This window comes from Schistocerca gregaria, chromosome X, assembly GCF_023897955.1.
Source record: "Schistocerca gregaria isolate iqSchGreg1 chromosome X, iqSchGreg1.2, whole genome shotgun sequence".
NCBI lineage: Eukaryota > Metazoa > Arthropoda > Insecta > Orthoptera > Acrididae > Schistocerca > Schistocerca gregaria.
Window position 1 is genome coordinate 442333878 of NC_064931.1, and position 22087 is coordinate 442355964.

A 22087-nucleotide genomic window follows, 5' to 3' on the forward strand; every position below is an offset into this window, starting at 1 on the left:
TTATAACACTAACCAAAACAGCCTTGCTGTGCTGGTACTGCGAGCGGCTGAAAGCAAGGGGAAACTACAGCCGTAATCTTTCTCGAGGGCATGCAGCTTTACTGTATGGTTAAATGATGATGGCGTCCTCTTGGGTAAAATATTCCGGAGGTAAAATAGTCCCCCATTCGGACCTCCGGGTGGGGCCTACTCAAGAGGACGTCGTTATCAGGAGAAAGAAAACTGGCGTTCTACGGATCGGAGCGTGGAATGTCAGATCTCTTAATCGGGCAGGTAGGTTAGAACATTTAAAAAGGGAAATGGATAGGTTAAAGTTAGATAGAGTGGGAATTAGTGAAGTTCGGTGGCAGGAGGAACAAGACTTTTGGTCATGTGAATACAGGGTTATAAATACAAAATCAAATAGGGGTAATGCAGGAGTAGGTATAATAATGAATAAAAAATAGGTGTACGGGTAAGCTACTACAAACAGCATAGTGAGCGCATTATTGTGTCCAAGATACACGAAGCCCACGTCTACTACAGTAGTACAAGTGTATATGCCAACTAGCTCTGCAGATGAGATAAAAGAAATTATTCAGGTAGTGAAGGGAGACGAAAATTTAATAGTCATGGGTGAGTGGAGTTCGAGCGTAGGAAAAGGGAGAGAAGGAAACATAGTAGGTGAATATGGATTGGGGGTAAGAAGTGAAAGAGGAAGCCGCCTGGTAGAATTTTGCACAGAGCATAACTTAATCATAGCTAACACTTGGTTCAAGAATCATAAAAGAAGGTTGTATACATGGAAGAATCCTGGAGATACAAAAAGGTATCAGATAGATTATATAATGGTAAGACAGAGAGTTAGGAACCAGGTTTTAAATTGTAAGACATTTCCGGGGGCAGATGTGGACTCTGACCACAATCTATTGGTTATGAACTGCAGATTAAAACTGAAGAAGCTGCAAAAAGGTGGGAATTTGGGGAGATGGGACCTGGATAAACTGACTAAACCAAAGGTTGTACAGAGTTTCAGGGAGAGCATAAGGGAACAATTGACAGGAATGGAAGAAAGAAATACAATAGAAGAAGAATAGGTAGCTCTGAGGGATGAAGTAGTGAAGGCAGTTGGTAAAAAGACGAGGGCTAGTAGAAATCCTTGGGTAACACAAGAAATATTGAACTTAATTGTTGAAAGGAGAAAATATAAAAATGCAGTAAATGAAGCAGGTGAAAAGGAATACAAACGTCTCAAAAATGAGATCGACAGGATGTGCAAAATGGCTAAGCAGGGATGGCTAGAGGATAAATGTAAGGATGTAGAGCCCTATCTCACTAGGGGTAAGATAGATACTGCCTACAGGAAAATTAGAGACATTTGGAGAAAAGAGAACCACTTGGAAACCTGCTTTTAAGCAAAAAAGGGAAAGCAGAAAGGTGGAAGGAGTATATAGAGGGTCTATAAAAGGGCAATGTACTCGAGGACAATATTATGGAAATGGAAGAGGATGTAGACGAAGGTGAAATGGGAGATACGATACTGCGTGAAGAGTTTGACAGAGTACTGAAAGACCTGAGTCGAAACAAGGCCCCGGGAGTAGACAACATTCCATTAGAACTATTGCCGGCCTTGGGAGAGGCAGTCCTGACGAAACTCCACCATCTGGTGAGCAAGATGTATGACGCAGGCAAAATAGCCTTAGACTTCAAGAAGAATATAATAATTCCAATCCCAAAGAAAGAGGGGGTGACAGATGTGAAAATTACCGAACTATCAGTTTAATAAGTCACAGCTGTAAAATACTAACGCGAATTCTTTACAGACGAATGGAAAAACTTGTAGAAGCCGACCTCGGGGATGATCAGTTTGGTTTCCGTAGAAAGGTTGCAACACGTGAGGCAATACTGACCCTACGACTTATCTTAGAAGAAAGATTAAGGAAAGGCAAACCTACGTTTCTAGCATTTGTAGACTTAGAGAAAGCTTTTGACAATGTTGACTGGAATACTCTCTTTCAAATTCTGAAGGTGGCAGGGGTAAAATACAGGGAGCGAGAGGCTATTTACAATTTGTACAGAAACCAGATGGCAATTATAAGAGTCGAGGGACATGAAAGGGAAGCAGTGGTTGGGAAGGGAGTGAGACAGGGTTGTAGCCTCTCCCCGATGTTATTCAATCTGTATATTGAGCAAGCAGTAAAGGAAAGAAAAGAAAAATTTGGGGTAGGTTTTAAAATCCAGGGAGAAGAAATAAAAACTTTGAGGCTCGCCGATGACATTGTAATTTTGTCAGAGACGGCAAAGGACTTGGAAGAGCAGTTGAACGGAATGCACGGTGTCTTGAAAGGAGGATATAAGATGAACATCAACAAAAGCAAAACGAGGATAATGGAATGTAGTCGAATTAAGTCGGGTGATGCTGAGGGAATTAGATTAGGAAATGAGACACTTAAAGTAGTAAAGGAGTTTTGCTATTTGGGGAGCAAAATAACTGATGACGGTCGAAGTAGAGAGGATGTAAAATGTAGACTGGCAATGGCAAGGAAAGCGTTTCTTAAAATGAGAAATTTGTTAACATCGAGTATATATTTAAGTGTCAGGAAGTCGTTTCTCAAAGTATTTGTATGGAGTGCAGCCATGTGTGGAAGTGAAAAACGGACGATAAATAGTTTGGACAAGAAGAGAATAGAAGCTTTCGAAATGTGGTGCTACAGAAGAATGTTGAAGATTAGGTGGGTAGATCGCATAACTAATGAGGAGGTATTGAATAGGATTAGGGAGAAGAGAAGTTTGTGGCACAACTTGACTAGAAGAAGGGATCGTTTGGTAGGACATGTTCTAAGGCATCAGGGCATCACAAATTTAGCATTGCAGGGCAGCGTGGAGGGTAAAAATTGTAGAGGGAGACAAAGAGATGAATACACTAAGCAGATTCAGAAGGATGTAGGTTGCAGTAGGTACTGGGGGATGAAGAAGCTTGCACAGGATAAGAGTAGCATGGAGAGCTGCATCAAACCAGTCTCAGGACTGAAGACTACAACAACAACAACATGAGTTTTAGAGCACCTAATCTGAGCTGTAATGAAGGGACTGAGCGGATGAAGTCAACGACCTAAAAGAACAGATGACCGATGCAGCAGACTTGCCTCACGGAGACAGACTTTAAAAAAAATAACCAAAGAAGAGTTGGGACACCGCGGCAGGGTACTGAGTGCTGATGGATCCAGAAAAGTGGACAGAATTTGGTCATGCTTGCCACACGATAATATCATTGCCATAGACCGTCCGGTATAAATACTCTGACTTCCAAACCCCAGTTCCCACGATGCAGCTAACCAGTCCCGTGGTTGGACCTGTGACGTTCCATACACAGCTTGCCTGCATGACTTAGATCTACAATCCAACAGTCGGCCCAGACCAGAGAACTTTGCTGCCATGGTCCGCTGCTGCCTCGTCTTCGCCTTCGATGATGAGAAGGCTTGGATGCCTCCGACCACCAGGCATCATGTAGGCCTGGTGAACTGCCAAACTACCATCATCGCAGGGGAGCGCAGTAGCTGCCGCCCCGAAACCACCTGGATCTAAGAGCAGACACCGGCATCACTGACCGATCTATCATGGAGTTGCCACGGCACCTATTCATGACTACAGCCAACTTGTGCAGAGCTGTTGGGTGTCTTTCCTGGCTACCGCCTACGACTTCTACAAGAGCGCCCTGGTAATCTGTTACCCTTGTGGCTGGCCACCGAGACCACGCAGGCAACGTCCGCAGTGCGAACCGTCAGTAACCTCCTGTTGCGTACCTGGCCGCTGCATGTATAGCCCCGTCACGTAGCTGCGGAGGCCAAGACCGCGAGGCGCCAAGGCATCAGTTGAATGAACTTCAACTGCTGGCCGGGATACCGGCAGCCTAAAAGACAACAATTGTGTATCCGTGGACAAGAAATGTGTATTCGGTTTACAATGGTTTAGTAGCGCCTTGGGGCGTCTGACAGATTCCCGCCCCCGCACTCTACTATCCTAACTACTGTAGAGGACACGATCCAGCCCTATGCAAATGACTTCATAAGTAAGCCATCTGCTAATACCGATATTTGTCTACGAATCTCCGAAAGCACAGAAGCGAGAATTCGGAATCATACTTAGAAATAGTAACTCTAAATCTGCATGGCACAGACGTAGTGGAATGATATTACAAAGTCAAGCATTCGCTGGGACACACCGCAAGATCTGCACGATGTGCACTATTTAAGATGTCACTGCAAATAGATGAAATAGCAATGGATGAACTCTGGACAGTGCTGTCCTCGTTTGCGGTTTCCAGTAGTCCTGTCCAACATGCTTGTATACAATGTCACGCAGTTTTCACGAGTTGGTTATGTCAGTTGCAGCTCTCACCCAGTTTATAATTTTTTTTTAAAACAATGGCGATTCGGTGAACAGAAATTTGTTTCTTCTTGCACCCCAAAAGTCAACAGGGATTTACCACTCCTCGAGTAGATTTAACCTAGTTTTCACATGCTGCCTCTCTTGTATGTGGAGCCATAATAAACAGAATGGCAATTGAGCTTAGGCTTCACCAAAGTTGAGATCTGCGGCCCAGATTAAACTGATTTTCAGGTAGCTGCCTTTACCATAAGGGAAGAAGATAAATACAGAAAAGTACTGTACAGCCCAGTTGCGCTTCTCTGCCAGTTGTCCCTACGACATAATGGATACGTTTCCTAATTCTGCTGGTTCCCTTCTTACTGCACATAGTCCTCCAGAACTGTTAAATGACTCAGAAATGACATTTTAAAAGAGCAGAATGCTGCTATATAAATAACTTTTACCGTTTTAGATCAGTTTCGACCTTACATCGTTCTGAGGTAGTTTTGGGTTGACTGGATGATGATTTAGAATCCAGATTAGTAGAAGATTATAAAAGTTACTTGCATAACACATTTTCGTGTTTGCAAGACGTTTTATTCTGAGTAGTTCCTTTCTAACTGACGAGTAACCTGTATCTTCAGTGACAGGTCGAATCAGATTTGCCCGATTTCAGGAAATTGCTAATATATTTATAATTATTCTTAACGTCTGAAACAAATGTCTTATGTACGAGCAGATAAATGTATTCCAACATAATCATCGAAGAAATGGTTGAAAGTGCTCTTCAGATTCAAAAGCGTGATATTTACAGTTCCTAACACTCATTATCACAAACCTCATACCATTACCTATTCACCGGGGCCGGCCGCTGTGGCCGAGCGGTTCTAGGTGCTTCAGTCGTGAACCTCGCTGCTGCTACGGTCGCTGGTTCGAATCCTGCCTCAGGCATGGATGAGTGTGATGTCCTTAGTTTAGTTCTAAGTATAGGGGACTGCTGACCTCAGACGTTAAGTCCCATAGTGCTTAGAGCCATTTGAACTACCTATTCACCGTCAGGAGTACTTTCACGCTTGTGCCCAACTTTAAACAATATTTTATCGCTTCCTGATGCGTCACAATAATGACATTTGGATAGGAGCTCATTCAATGTCCAAACCTATTTTGCTTGAAGAATACTCTTTGTTGTAAGTTAGTTTCCACCCTGAAAGCAGACTTCCGATGGCGCGTGCATTAAACTCCTAAACTAGCGACATTTGCTTAAATAAGAACTAGTTTCCGTAGTTATGGTAATGGTGTCATCCAATGAAAATAATAGAAATCACACGTTTCAGACAGCACGGTCCAATACATTGAATTAATGAGTGCATCTTATTGTGCATTGGCTTACCACCGACGGTTAAGTAGCTGACCTGTTTTTATATTTCAACATCAAAACGCGGCTTGCAGCCCATCCTCAAACACCTTCGTGAATTTTTAATTACGTTCTCAACATCAGTATCGCTGTAGTCAGTAATATCTCCCCGTTGGTGATTATCCAGGGTAGTACAGTCCTGAAGGAGGCTGAAGTAGCAATCCTAATCTCTGTCTAGAATGACTTGGAAACCCACTGTGTCCAGTGTTGCACAGATAACGGAGATTGTCTATAACTAATGCTAATGTACCGGTTTAGAGATACATACCAATCCTGTATAAGTCGAAATTGTCTGCATACAGGAGCGCCGCTTCACAGTCAACATCATACCAGCTGGCACATATTTGGCTTTCCTGATCAAAGGCAGTGTCATTCGGGCACAAGAACCTGTAATTTTGTACCTGTAAAGCATATCATTAACATACGTTAAATTGGTGTTGCAACAAAGTTATAACGTACAAAATGTTTAATTATGCAGTAACTTATGTGTTTGTGTTAATTACGGATTTTTCCGTTACTTCTTGGTACAATTCCATATTTAAGATTGAATAACAAATACATTGTTTTTTCTGATGATTTTCGTTTATTTCTATTTTTGGCTTATTGGACCACCGTCAGGAACAACTGACTGGCGCCTACAAGGGGCACTAGTTGTTAGTTAACTAAACATTATAAGGAAAGGTGCAATCCACTTGCACAGAATGTTGTGCACCATACTTGATTTTCTAGCATTGAAAGTGTATTTCACAAATGACAATATTTAACGCAATAAATAAATAACACTATATTATAGCATTACAGTTTATATGGTTATAATGATAAAGTTTGTGAGGTCTTGACATTGGCTGAAAAACTGCCTCTTCATTTATGTTGTGCATCACACATATTTTTAACATTCTAAATTACACTACATATAATTTTGATTATTGTGCTTAGTATTGTCTATTGCGTAAAGTGTAATTTCAACGTTAAAACATGTTTGCTACACAACATTTTGTGCATGTGATTTGTATATTTCCTTATAATGTTTGGTTACGGAGGGACCAATGTACCTTGCAGACGCTAGGATGTTTTTTTTCGTGGAGATGGCCCAGTAACCCGAAAACGAGGTAGAAATAAATGAAAATCAGTATAATAGAAACAGTGTACTTGTTATTCAACCGTAGAGATGCATTAATGGTTTAACGGTAATTACCGATAAAACATTTACATAAATGTAAATTAACCATTGTACTAATTTCTCACGGAAAATTTGGTTACATCACTAAATATCGCGTATCAGATAATTTCAAATTTCAAGAAAAAACTTGTCATCTAACAAGCGTTTGATGAATCCTAAAAAAATTTCGCAAGTAGCATTTTGTATGAGGTTTTTCTTGCAACGCCTTTTCTTTTCAGTAACATTTGCTGATACATTGAAGCAGACGATTATGCGGGTAGTCATAAAGTTTGAATTATTACTTCAAAAACAATTACGCTATTAATTTTTATCAATCCTAGTACACATTGAAGCCGCTGCACCACAACATCGTGGTACGCTGTTACAGACGCCAAAGCAAGGTATTACAGCCAGTTGGTAAAGAGATGTATCGTGCAATTACATATCAAAGAGAACAACGTTGTGGAAATCCTTGCTGAGTTGGTGGAAGCGTACTACAACAGTGCACCCATATATGGCACAGTGGGTAGACCGTGTAGACGCTTCCAGTATCGCCAAATAAGTATGAATGACGAAGAACAAAGTGTCAGATCATCTCTTTGTGAAGAACCGGGTATCTAAGAGATGTGGAGACCTTAGTGCTCCACGATGAGGGTATTACAATCGAGGTGAAAAATCAATCAGGGATCATTATTTTTCGAGGTGATAAATAAAACTTCATGACAGTCTCTTGTACTAACTCTTGCCAACTTACCCCGACTCCAGGCACTTTGACACAGACGTGGAACATCTGACAGTCGGTCTCCGGGTCAGCGTAGTATCCGCCCAAGATCTTATCTCGGCAGTCGAAGCTAGTCTCGGGCATGTCGTCCAAGCTGTAACTGGGTGGTCGCCGCTGCGAATCGCATATTGCCACCAGGCATGTTGCTGAAACCATAAAAAAGATACAGTTGTAGTTATACAACAAATTTTCCTGTCACGGAGTTACACGAAACGATGTTTCTTTTCGAGTGGAATATTAAGTATCTGCTCTCACGCTTTCGGTAAAATCGTGAAACTGATTTTAATGTCAATTTTCTACAGTCATAGTCTGCAAGCTATAATGTTTCCGTTAGGCTTGCAACACTAAATACTTTTTCTCGGTAGAGTGAAACTTACGTAAAATCATAAAAGGATGTCGGGTCAATTCATGCTGGAATTAAGCGCTACATTCCTCTCATACAAACAAACACATAGAATTTTAGAGTATATGAGTTTTTATAGTAATACAGAATGCCAACGGTGTATGTAAGTTGCATTTGCGTGTAAATCATCCACTATGCGGGACTGAAAAAATTACTTAAGAAATAACTGAAAAGAACGAAGATCTACAAAACCGTCTGTTCAGTCCATGAACACATGTCGGCATAGCTATAGTGTATTGCATTTACATTAATATACCCATTTACTAAATAGCAAAGTGGCCAAACGGAATAAAAATGAACATATTAATCTTTGCCAATACTAATGTTACAAGAGAAACAGAGCTTTAACAATAAGGTATACATATTTTTCTATGATACAACACTTGCTATCAGTGTTTGATTACATGTTGGTCTTTGGGAGAGACGGAGCTGTACAGATGAAATGATATCAGTTGAGGATTCAAATTCACTTTGCAACCTGTCAGATATGCTATGTTACTAGGGAGATGTCACATTCCTTTCGTGGCCGCATACAGAATTGCTTTCTGAGCTACTGACAGCTGTAGTAATGAGTAATGATAAGTTTGTCATGTAATTTTAAAGCTATAGACACTGCTGTTCTTCTCAAACTGTGATGGATTATTGATGACGAATTTCATTCGTGAATTCTAATATTGTTAACATGCACCTAAGATATCTAGTTGCACACTCATTATTATTTTTCCTGCTGGCTTTGGGCAATCAATATTTTGTTCGTAAGCGATGTGCCACCCAGGAAAAATATACTGTAATATGTTTTTGAATGTAAACATACAAAATATGATAGCATGTCAATTTCTTTGCTCCACAACTTAGCAGTTATTAACAACTCAAACTTTCTAAATATTGTTGTAATAGATCAGCTTTATACGTAATATGTATCTTCAAGGTCAAATTACTATTAACGCATATGTCCCACAAATGTGAAGCATTTAACCATATCCACTGGCTACTATTAATGTGTTGCATTAACTGTAGGTATCCATGACTTCTTCACAACAGAATACTTCATTTTTGTAGATAGAAATTAGTTATTTTGGCACTAAGATGTTAGCATCACGAAATTTAACAGGCTCATTGTTAATGTATTTCAATAATATACTGGTGAATTTTCGTACTCGGCGACAACAACATAGCGTGGTCTGTAGTTAATAACGCTTTCATAGTAAATGTTCAGGCTGAAAAAGATAATATTCACGCCATTGTTACACCATCTGACCATGATGGATAACTACTGGAAGCTGAGATTGTACCACCACAACGCTCTAAGAAATATTATTGCAGAATAGTGATGCTTATTACTTAGTTCATGATACAGTATTTTAAGAATAAGATAATGCGGCTGAAATGAGATGAGACATATACGGAAAGAGATGTAACAGCTAAATTCAATGTACTCCATAGCTAATTTGTCAATACTTCAAAGTAACTTTTGAAATTTCATTTAAAAAACTCAAACATGTGTGAGTAAGGATATTAAAATATCTTGTAAAACATCTGTTATTATGGATTATCTTGTAAAAGGACAGGAAATTTAAATGAGTATCATAAAACACAGATATCCTGGTAAGATGATAAAAAAAGCGTATGTCGCATATACAAATAGGATCTCAATTTTTACTTTATTTGATTTAATCAAATATATATATATATATATATATATATATATATATATATATATATATATGATGAAGAACCGTACTTAGGGACCTCTGAAGGTAAGTTACACAAGTCGTCCCACGCCAGTACCATTACGCAACAGGAGTGGCGCATTGTCAGAGGAGGGTATATGTTTCGAGTTTCCTGCAGACACAGTTCTGCTGTGGTAGAGACAACAATGCATAACAGTGTGCTATTGAAGTAGTGCGACAAATGGAAAAAGACTCCAAAGTCGAAGTACTCTGCACAGTATGATTCTTGTTGGCAAAACATATAAATTTCACACAGATTTACCGTGAAATTATGGTGATAGGTGGATCAAATGAATGCCACGTCCAGCCCTAGTGAAACAGTGACAACAATTTGACCAAAGCTACACAGAGGTGCGTGATACTAATCAGAAAGTCCACATCTTGCAATATGTGATTTCTATCTTTTCGGCAAGCTGAAAGAATACCAAGAAGGAAAGAGATTGGTTGTTCAACAAAGAAAATGTTAACGCAGCTGTTCTCGAATGACTCCGTGACCAAGAAGCGGCTTTCAATCGTCGAGGAATTGAACAATTGGTAGAACGTTCCGATCGTTGTTTAAAGGGACTTGATGACTATCTTGAAAATGGTGTCATACATCTGCGTCACTATGAAGTGTAGTGGAGCATTCAGTAAAAGTTACTAGGCCTATCATAAAACGTGTTACTTCCTTTTCGAATTCCCGTCGTACGACGGTAACTCGACATTGCTAACACTATTCTTCGTGCTGTCGTTTGATGTTAAGTGAGCGCAAGTATTTTCTTTGTCCTAAAGTGTTAGGAATTCGCAGGCCGTAGGGTCGCTGCGCTGCCTGCTTAGGATACACAACTGCCTCGACCGAATCGTGACGAGGGAGCAGGAGATGCTCGGAGCGAGGCCGCGACCTTCGGTTCCAGCAGCGCGTACTCCAATAAAGCCATTTTCAGATGGCTGAGAGAAACAAGAGGCAAAACTGTAGGATGTACCTCCCAACACCGCTCATAGCATATCTCCGTTGCATCTTCATGCTTCTACAGACCTAAAAATATTTAATAGAACAACAGATTTTCTTCTTCCATTAACGAATCACTTCTGACAAAACTCTCCTTGCTGAGATACTCTTTAAAGCTAAAGCGGCAATAATAAATTTTTCCACGTGATTCTCTATATTCCTTTACAAAATTCGGCAGTTTTAAGTGATTTCCTTTAGCCCGTATTTGCAGAGAATCACAATTTCAAATTGTGCTAAAATAAGCTGTATTGGTTAATGTCCTTTGAAAACCAGTGACCGACTATTTGATTCGACCCAGTGTCATTCTTGGACTGATCAAATCCTCCTGTGTGGTTTTGCAGTGTTCATCCTGGTATGACTGACATCCTGATTAATACTGCCGCCATGACGATATGTGGGACAATTACATTGACACCGGTTGCACGGCTCTTAGTGCTTTCAGGTACCACATTTTGGAAGCAAGCGGGCGAAGTGGCGCAATGGTAATGGACACGCATTGAGAAGGATGGGAATTTAAATCGCCTTCAGAGCACCCAAGTTTAGGTTTTAGGCGGTTGCTCTGAATCTCTTGAGGCAAATATACTGGAATAGTTCTGTTCAAAATGACAGAGTGGAATTCCTTCCCCATATCGAGACTGTACTCTATCTCTAATTGTCTTCTCATCGACGGAACGTTAAACACAAATCTTTCGTCCTTCATTACTTCTAGGTTCGAAAGTTTTGCTCGTGAAGCACATATGTCTGAAGCACGAAACCGTTTATGAAGGTGTTTCTAGACTGCAGCAAACTGAGCTAACCTTCTTAATTTATGAGAACAGGAGTGAACGTTTATGGCCTCCCTTGATGTTATATCAACTCAGGAGCCCTCTAAACTTTTGTCTGTGGTTGGCCTGCTTTTATCACTGTGGATTCAACTCAATCATACATGCAGGAAGTATAGAGTCTGCAGAGTCATCCTGCTTGAGTGTGGACACCCATTATGTAAACATCAACGTTTATATCCGTATTCTGCAAGTCATCGTACGGTGTATGACGCGGGGGAGGTATGGTACATCATTATTTTCTTGTGCCTTTGTCCTACATCGGCGCAGGGTCGGCATGGTTATGAAACTGATTTAACATGGTTAATTTTATGTGGTGGCCGGATGCCCTTCCTCTCCCTCTCGCCACCATGCAAACCCCAGGGCGGAAAATGTGTACCATGTGTACCAACAGCCTACGTGTTGTGTTTGCCGTGTGAAAGTGAGTGAAAGTTTTCTAAATTTTTGCGAATCGTGTAACTAACATGGAACTTGGATACCAACCCGATATTCACGTAGGGGGATGTGGGAAACCACCTAAAAAGCACGACCTTCTTCGTTAATTCGCTGGGCAGATCTAGATTCCCCATCGCGGAAGCGCACGTCTATCAGGGCGAGTAAGGGAGATATTTACACTTTCGATAATATTCCATTCTCGAATGGTACACGGGAAGTAAACATGTTTTTGCATTTCTGTTATCAGAACGTCTCTACTTAGAGCGTATTGTTCATTAGGTGTTATATGGTGGAGATTGTAATATATTTTTGACTCATTTTGAAACATAGGCTCTTGGAATTTTGTGACCAGGACTCACCGTGATGCACATTGTCTTTCATTGTCTTTCATGCAGACTCCGCCATAAGAATAGTCGAGATCCAGAAAACGTCACACCTGATGGAGCAAAATTTCTGGATGGTGTCCAAGTGGATTGGTAACATTTCACCAATGAGATGAAACGGTCATGAGAATTGTAACTTCTTTTATGCAGATACATTCAACGCGACTAGTTAGCCGAATGGGTACACGACTGACTGACACTCTACAGAACTGAATTCAATTAGAATTTTTCTCTCACTTATCACCTTTTTTACGTTTAGAAATGATTTGTGTGTATAGGCAATTACGAACAGCATCGCGATTAGATTTCGCGTTAAGCCATAGAGTCCTGTTATGGAGGACTGAGTTGGTTCAAATGGTTCAAATGGCTCTGAGCTCTATGGGACTCAACTGCTGTGGTCATTAGTCCCCTAGAACTTAGAACTACTTAAACCTAACTAACCTAAGGACATCACACACATCCATGCCCGAGGCAGGATTCGAACCTGCGACCGTAGCAGTCGCACGGTTCCGGACTGCGCGCCTAGAACCGCGAGACCACCGCGGCCGGCGAGAACTGAGTAAATCATTTCGAAGCTAGGAGGAAGTCAGAGGCATATTACCTTCTAAAGGCCCATCCCTAGTAAAGCATTCTGTTCCTGAGACAAATCTTTGAATTTCGGACAGTTTCATTTTTTTAATATGACAAATCCGCCAAAATAATAAAATGTACGTTAGGGAAGAACGGAGAAGGAATTCGGCCATACCCTTTCAAAGGTACCCTGCTTGTACTTGCGTTAAGCGATTTATGTAAATCACGAAAAGCTTACATCTGTGTGTCCAAATGGAGATCTGAACCGTGTCCTCCCGAATGCGAGTATAGCGTGCTGACCACTGCGCCACCAAGCTCGGTTCGTCCAGAGGTGAAGTTACTTAAGCCCTGGTAGTTCACTTTACGACACGTATTTCCTCTTGTTGAAGATACTGACTGAAGTATTAGCCTTATAGGAAACGCTCCCCGAGGAACTTTCACTGCAGCACACTTATGCTAACAGCGTTGCGTAACGAAGGATGTTAAGAATGACCTACTTAGGGAGTTGAGCCACTTTACACCACCAGCCCGTCAGAACGCCCGTGCCATGCTGCATTCGCAGCGTTCTGGAGGTTTCTTTCCCATGGCGGACAACGATGGAAAGCACGCTAGTTTCTGTCATTTGAAGGTAGCGCCTGTTTTAAGCGGTGTATTAGATATAAGTATAGTCCATATCATGCACAAAAGGCAGAAAATAATCCTACTACAGTAGTGAAATGGGAAGTCTGTAGTGTACCATTAGATGAATCAGTTGTCTTGTCAAAATCGGATTTTTCATTTATATACACCACGTCCGTCTTGAAATGGTACCGTATCTTAAAAACTTGAAACAGACAATCTTGTAATGTGTAAGAGTTTTTCAATAAATACTGTTAACTAATCTTCAAAAGACAGCATTACACTACCAGGTTTGCATATCACAGTAACTGTGAGAAATATAAGACTCGTATTGCACAGTAACTCACAGCGGTTTCGTGTGAAAGTACAACACGTGCATAAGCTCGGACGGGTTTTTCGTGCGACTCTTTGCAGCTAAGACATTAATTAAGTAGAGAGTAACTCCTGAGCGGCCATGCAGGTAAACTTGAGAACGGCACATGATGAAAGCGGACTTGTTTCTCATTCATTCTTGCTTCCAATTAAAGGTCGGCAACCTCCTGCGTGGTGCTGGGGAAACAGCCGAGGCCAGCGTGGCGAAATATCACTGGTACTTGTTGCTGATATTCTCAACAGGATATAGGGAAACTTGCTATACTACAGGCCTTTATTACCAATGTTTAGTTCCTTGCGTGATACCTTCTAAGAACACATCCTTTTTTTTTCAAAATATTCTTGGAATTCCAGACAGAATTAAAGTGTTTAGATTCTCATTTGGCTTGGGCATAAAAATAAACTAGCGTTATACTATGGTAAAAGAAATACTATCAATAATGTTGTAAACAACCTTACCTAAGATGAAGAGCAAAGTCTTCATAGTGGGCAGTTACTGGATGCTTTGTCCTTCTTTCATATACTCTGCAACAATCAAAACAAAACAATAATTACGTAAATTTTATTTAACGTATAATATTTGTAAAGTAAGATGCTTATTTTAAATTTAAGGTGCAATATACGAATAAAAACAAATATGGTGTGATAAAGAATATTTTTTCCATCACTATTAAACAATAGACAGCAATCACTCGCAAAATCCGTTGTTTACTGGAGCAAATCTAAATTTCGACTACTGCATAGTCATCATTGGTTCTAAAAAATAAAAAGACAGTGGAATCAATACCGGATACGAAATATCAGATGCGCAGGTACACAAGACTGTAAGTAAGTACATAGTAATAGCATACCAGTTTTTTCTTTTTTTTAATTTTTTTTCCAATCGTATGGTTAGGGCCCCCCGTCGGGCAGACCATTCACCTGATGCCGGTCTTTCAATTTGACTGCACTTCGGCGACCTGCAGTCGATGAGGATGATAAGATGATGATGACAGCACAACATCCAGTCCCTGCGCGGAAAGAATTCCCCCACCCAGCCAGGAATCGAACCCGGGCCCAGAGGATTGACAATCCGTTACGCTGACCATTTTCCTTTCTAATCTCATTTTGTTCGCTTTAGTTCGTTGCAACTTCAATGTTGGTTGTCGATCGATGAACTCAGTTTTTTTTAATACAGAGAGCACGTAACCCTCTGACCGAACACGCTACCGTGCCGGCTGTCCATTCAGCTACCGTGGGCGGACAGCATATAACTTGATAGAAGGTGACATAAGTCCCAATGTATAAAGAAATGAAATGATCGTGTGGCTTTGATGGCCGAAACTCCCCATCCGGGTAAGTTCGGCCGCTGAGTTGAAAGTCTTATTTCGGGTGACGCCATAATTGGGCTTGCGCGTCGGTGATGATGAATGATGATGACAACATAACACCCAGTCCACGAGTGCAGAAATTCTGAAACCCAGCCGGGAATCGAACGTGTGCCTTCTGAATGGTAAGAAAACATGTTACCACTGAGTTAAGTAGGAGGACTTCTCTGAGTATCAACACTAATCAATGACATGGGCATGCATGTGACACACAGAGAGATGATGCCTTTGTTTATATCATCACTAGCGGCATGAACATACATCGCAGAGAACGTATGGTGTCCTCTATTGGAGTATACATCGAACAAAAATATTTTTGTTTGAATATTGTTTGAATGTTATTTAAAAAACGTTTTTCGTAATAAAACCGTAACTGAGAAGTGGATCTTATAAAAGTGTATGTCTAGGGTTTACAAATTCATAGAAAGTGTATGACCCATAAAAGAGCAGCCATTTTATATGTGGGCACAGACATAAGGTCATGCAACGTCTTCTATGACTTTGTAAACTCTAGACATATACGTTTATGATTTCCACTTATCCACTAGCCCAGCGCCTTAGTGTTTATACTAAGACATATTGGGCTCTATGTCACATATTATCAACTGGTATGTTATTTTATGTACTTACTTATGGACTCCTGTACATGTGGTATTCGGCATATTTTGTATCTGTTGTTGATTCCACCTGTATTTGTATTTTTTAACACCTATGATGTCTATGCAATAGTCCAGATCTATATCTGCTCCAATAAACGAAGAATTCTGCAACCGATTGCTATCCTTTTCTTAATACCGAAAATCTCAGCGGTAGCTGCGTGCGCAGGGGTCTAATGGATTCCAGTTTAGTTATACTTTTCCTTTCCGCCATGCTACTGTTTCAGAAATAAATCTCATTTATTTAGTCAGCAAAAGCATCAGGAGATTGTCAAGTGTAAATAAAATGACTACTACAGATGCTTTTATGTACAACAAAAATCAGAGCTCATGATAGTGGCACTTATTAATTACATGAAACTAGTGTAGAACTGTCGACTACATTTTGAGACTGTTGTTGTTACGAATATACGTGTTGTGGATATCGATTGGTAAAAGACCTGCACTCACTGGAGAAATAGAAGAAGGTGAACGATGCCAGCTGACGCACTTTTCCATGTTGGTGCGGACCAACATGCTCACCACTTTCCACACGAGACGATATTCAGGAGTAAGAGATAACTGCGAAAGAAAGAAAGGGCATCCATATCCCTCCAGCCTCTTTGCTATTTATTCTCTCTTCCACTGTGAGTAAATAGTCTATAATTCCAAACGCTTGGGGTTTGATAGTTGGCGCTCTTTTAAACTTTGAAATAAGAATTTTTATAATTCCCAATGACTGAGATTTAATATTAATTTGAAAGCATACTGTAGTATTTACATTTAATCGGCACCAAAGACTCGAGCTCAAACTTAACTAAAGTAGAAAATATGTCTAAATGCCCGTCGCAGAAAATTCGCAAGCTCACACTTGCCAGTGGATTAACAGCCTATAATTCTGGTGATTTAGCACTCCGCTGACGACACTCAGGAGCAAACACGAGAGTGTTGTTGCTGGCCTGAACGCGAGAAAATGCGAGCAAGCTTTCGAGGAAACCTAATAAAGTAGACGGAGGTACTCATAAAATACTACTCGAAAGCCTACCACATGCAAATGTTAGGGAGAGAGACCAAACAGCGAGGTCATCGGTCTCATCGGATTAGGGAAGGATGAGGAAGGAAGTCGGCCGTGCCTTGTCAAAGGAACCATCCCGGCATTTATCTGAAGCGATTTAGGGAAATCACGGAAAACCTAAATCGGATTGGCCGGACGCGGGATTGAACCGTCGTCCTTCCGAACGTGAGTCCAGTGTGAAAAGTAAGCACCTGAAAATGCGCGAAAAGTCTAGACAAAGTGGATATAAAGTCTTAGGGCGATTTCATATGACTGACAGGAGTTGGCAACACAAAAAACTACAAAATATGTCTGGGGAGAAAGGAAGAAAAGGTAAGAGACAGTAAAGAAAGCGTGATGAAGCTCGTGACTGGTGGGATAAATGCAAAAATTCCAGCAAATTCCTGTGCAACGAGTCTTGATTCCCCTAAGTGCACGTTAATTTATATTTCAATATCTATGAAAATATTAGCCACCTTATTAATGTGATGTAAATCTCTCTGTTAACACTGAATTGTGGGAATATGTTCGCGTTCATTCTTCACGTCGTTGTATTACACTCTAAAAATAGGCGTGCAGGTCTATGACAGTAATATCGAGCACGCTTTTTAGAGGGCACTGTAGAAACATCTAGCGTATTCAAAGAACACATCTAATGTAATTTTATTGTACTTTTTCAAAAATTAATTATCAAATGCAAATACAATCATCAGACAAAAGTGGAATTTAATTCAAGTAATTTGATCTTTTTTTTATAATCTTAATGTAGAATCTTTATTACCATCCTTCGACATCAGCAATATTAGACTATAGATAAATAGACTCAGGAGTTGTTAGTGAAACACTGACTCATTTACAGCTTTCAGCATTTCGATACAAATAAAAAAATTAAATGATCGATAAAGTCAAATATAGGGTACTTAAAACAATAAATGAAAATAAGTAAACATATGAACGAGCCCAGAATTTTTAATGTCTTCTCAACAGATCCTCTGAGTCACCTTGAGATCACACGAAATAATGCAAAAGCATGTATCAGGCTTTTTTCGTCGATCAAGGTTTATTAATATGTTATTACTGTGATACGTGGTCCTTTATATTTCCTACATCATGCAATAGTTCTAGGGGCAATGCTAGTAACTCAGATACAAAACAATAAGTGTATCTCTAAACACGATATTTACTCCTTCAACAAACAGAAAAAAGAAATTCTAGAACAATGTAGAACCGTATCTTCGTCACGTACTCTATCTAGCCGACAGTACATGAAGTCACATAAATGGGATCAACACTTCTTCCTCTCTAAACCGAACTGAATAAAAGACAATAACGGTGTAGAAAAGAAATATCAGCTGAAAAACATTTTGCGAGCGTTATTACACATACTCCGCTTGTGTAAACTTCGAACGAATAGTAATGTAACTACATTTTCGCCGTTACCAGTGTTAAAGTGTGTTCGGTTGGAAAAACTTCTGATGAAATTATATTGGTATCTTAACTTGTTTAATACAAATTTCACGATTCACAAATTCAATAATTATTCGATTACCTTACATAGTGACGCATGGCTACTTAATACTTCGTAAATTGATAAAATTTAATCTCCAAACAGTGGTAAATATTTTAGTAAATGAACAGCTGTGCAAAATTTGAGAAGAATCGGGGTAAATACAAAAAAGGTTATGTTAATTCTACTTACACACAAGTTGGAGCGCACGGCTTGCCCCCCGCCCCCCCCCCCCCACCCCCCCACCCCCCCTAACCCTTTCCCACGTACACACGCAAGAGAGAAAGAGAGACAGAAATGGAGAAGGTGTATAAAAACTAGAAATATCAATAAAGAAATTGTTTTCACCAATGAAGGAAACATTCACAATCAGATGGTGGCGATATACACTCGTATGCGAATATTTTCACATTTAAGGACTTCAAGAAGAGGTGAAACTGATCGTTAAAGTAGAAGGAGAAAGGGGAACTTACACGAACGGGGATGAAGTATTTGATCAAAAGTATCCGGACACGCCTATGCAATGTAGTAATCGAGACAAGGCTAAGAGAGGGAGACCCGCCAGTATACATGGGAGCGGTGAGTGTTGTGTTGCCGGTGGAGAAGCAGTAACAGCAGACTGCGTTGGTCAGAGAGCACTAGGACTTGAGCGTGGACTAATCGTTAGACGTCACCCGAGTAAAAAAATCCATGAGGGACATTTCGGGCCTCGTAGATCTACCCATCAGCTGTTGATGAGATGACTGTGAAGTGGAAACGCGAAGGAACATCCATAGCAACACCGAGATTAGGCAGACCTCATGTACTGACGCAGCATTTCCGAGGGTGGTTGTAATAAATCGCTAAAAATCAGCGGTGGAAATCACTCGTGAGTTCCAAAGTGCTACAATCAGTCCAGCTAGCACATCTAAGGTGGTGTAAAGAGCGACACCACTGAACACTGAATGACTGAAAATGAGCGATTCGCAGTTATGAATAGCACTCTACCTTGTGTCAAACCGATAGAAGGCTTTAGGTTTGGGGAATGCTTAGGAAACGTTACCTCCCGTCGTCCTAACGCCCACACTGAAGTACGGTTGAAGTGTTGTTACGTTATGGAAATGTTTTTCATGGTTAAGGTGTTGTCCATTGTTGCACTTAAGAAAACGGTAAATGTGGAAATATACAAACACATTTTACAGCAATGTGCATTGCGTATAGAAGAGGAACACTTTGGAGACGATCATTGTTTGTATTAGTGCTCCCTGTAGTAAGGCAGATTCTGTGAGTAAATGGTTTGCAGACAATAAAGAGACTCGCTTGTCCAGAGTCGTGACCTGAACCCAATGGGATGAGTCAGAACGTCGACTTAGCTCCAGACCCCAGCGTCCAACATTACTACCTTCTCTGGCTTCGGCTATTGAGGAATAGTCGGCTCCCAGTCCTGAAAGTGTCCCCAGCAGAGTTCAAGTCGCCATGGAGGTGAAGTGGGGACACATCATACATTAATATCCACTAATAGCTGTCCAGAGATTTTGATTTAATAGTATATGTTCTCATATTCAATGAGGATAATGTACGTATGGAGATTTTATTCGGCTTGCGACTCCAAAGAACTACGTGCATAGTGAACTGTTCCAGGAATGCAAAATGCAAAAGGTACGTCATAGATTAGACGGAGGTCTTCCTTGACTTACAACGATTACATGGTATTCGAGAAAGGCAATCTATCTATAGAAAATCAATAACAAACTTGAATGAATAGACAATACTGTGAAGGAGTAGTCATTTTCCGAGCTGCAAGTAATGTTTATCGACGACCCTGCCCAGAAGAAATGTCGGAAATACTCTTTTACTGGGCTACTTACACATTATCAATACGTCCAGTACATTTTATGAAGTAATACGTAGTGGTGCAAGAAGACAGACAGAGAATTTGAAGACAAAGGCTAATGAATTTCAGTAACAAAGTTGTGTGAAGTAATCCGGTACGCTATATTAAATCATCTGGAGCGATTCTAGGCTAGTACTGAAACCTTAAATAATACTAGATGGGATGACATTTGAGTCCTCATTCGTCTAATTCTAACTTCACCATTTCACAGCAGCATCCATTTTTTGAGGTTCGATTAGTAGTTCCTAAATATTTCGATACAAGCTGTAAGTGATTATGAAGATATGTGAGTTGATATTCTTTGCTGCTGAATATATGTCTCCTTTCCTTTGTGTGTGTCGGTCTGTATGTTTCTTCGTGAACCAATCTCAAGCACACCATTTCTCGAAGAAGACTTTCAGACGGAGCCGTTTTATCTTTTGTACTTGTTGTTGGAGTCTACTAGAGGGACAATATGATTTGATACACTTCATATAACGTCAAAAAGTTTCTATTTTACAACTATAATGCAAGGGAATTTTCATTTTCACAGACACTCCATTAGAGGCATGTCTGCCAGATCTGAAACAAGTAGTTATTTTGTTGGGTGACGATTTATGTTTTCTGTATCCGATTTCAGTCTTCTGGTACTCTAGTACCCCACCGAAAGAGGTGGTACAATGGGGAATGTTGCGGTTCATATCCCCGTACAGCCATTCAGACGTAGGATTCCATAAATCACTTAAAGCAAATGCAGGGACGGTTAGTTTGAAAAAGGACTCGGCCAACTTCCTTTAACCAATCCTACCTTACACTCTGTCTATAACGACCTCGTTGTTGGTGGAACGTTATATCCTAATCCCCCTCCCGCTTCCAGATCTTCAATGAGAACTCTAGATCTCTTCGCGCGTTCCGTGTTACTGAAGATATAATCAGACGAAAAGAGGCTCAAACGTGGTAATAAGACACTAAGCAGATTCATTTGCTTGAAGCCTAAACGTATTCATAGTTCTATCAACAATTTACTTTGTTTACCGAAAAGCGGACTCACGATTGCTACGGGAGTATTCGGAACGCAGTCTCCCCGACAAAGAATCCAAAGTTCTTTCGTTACATCTGTAAAGACACTATGTGTATGAGATTATGGAGGGTGAAATATTGTGGAAGATAATGAGTTTATGTTCGGAATAAGCTTGGCCGAAGTCCTTACTCGACCATCCCAGTCACGTTTCCTGTGGGGTTATCTAAATCAATTACGCAAATGTCGATATGCTTCCAAAAAACTGACCGAAATCTATATCTGGCTCTTTTCCTCCGTCTCTCACAATCTCGTCAATGGGATACTGAAATTCAGTGTTAATTTCCAGTGTATCTGTAACGACTGCATTCACGAGAATTGTCGAATCCAGTAACGCCTCTTCTCAGCAGGTGGCAGGTTGATCGTAACAGTTACGATTTATGTTAGTTACATCCATATCCCTAATGGAAATAGCGATGTAGTGATAATGTGCCTGACTGATTGAAAATAGCAAATGTCTCATTCGAATCCTGGGAGATGGTGACTGTATTACTAGGGCTGTAAACAGTCCTTGACCTACATGGGCTACGACTCTCTTGACCTAATTTTTCTTGATTCGAGCTTCAATTCTTA

At 40.4% G+C, this 22087-nt stretch overlaps 1 protein-coding gene across 2 annotated transcripts in view; it reads right to left on the reverse strand.

The window, feature by feature from the left end:
- LOC126298645 (mucin-5AC) overlaps window positions 1-22087 on the reverse strand; it is a 52624-nt gene that overhangs the window by 22600 nt on the left and 7937 nt on the right. For both annotated transcript variants that reach the window (XM_049990058.1, XM_049990059.1), the window contains exons 2-4: window positions 14481-14546; window positions 7675-7847; window positions 6030-6162 (exon numbers count right to left, since the gene is read on the reverse strand). In XM_049990058.1, coding sequence (XP_049846015.1) covers window positions 6030-6162; window positions 7675-7847; window positions 14481-14505 — 331 coding nt within the window. In that variant the 5' untranslated portion in view covers window positions 14506-14546. The remainder of the gene's footprint in view (window positions 1-6029; window positions 6163-7674; window positions 7848-14480; window positions 14547-22087) is intronic.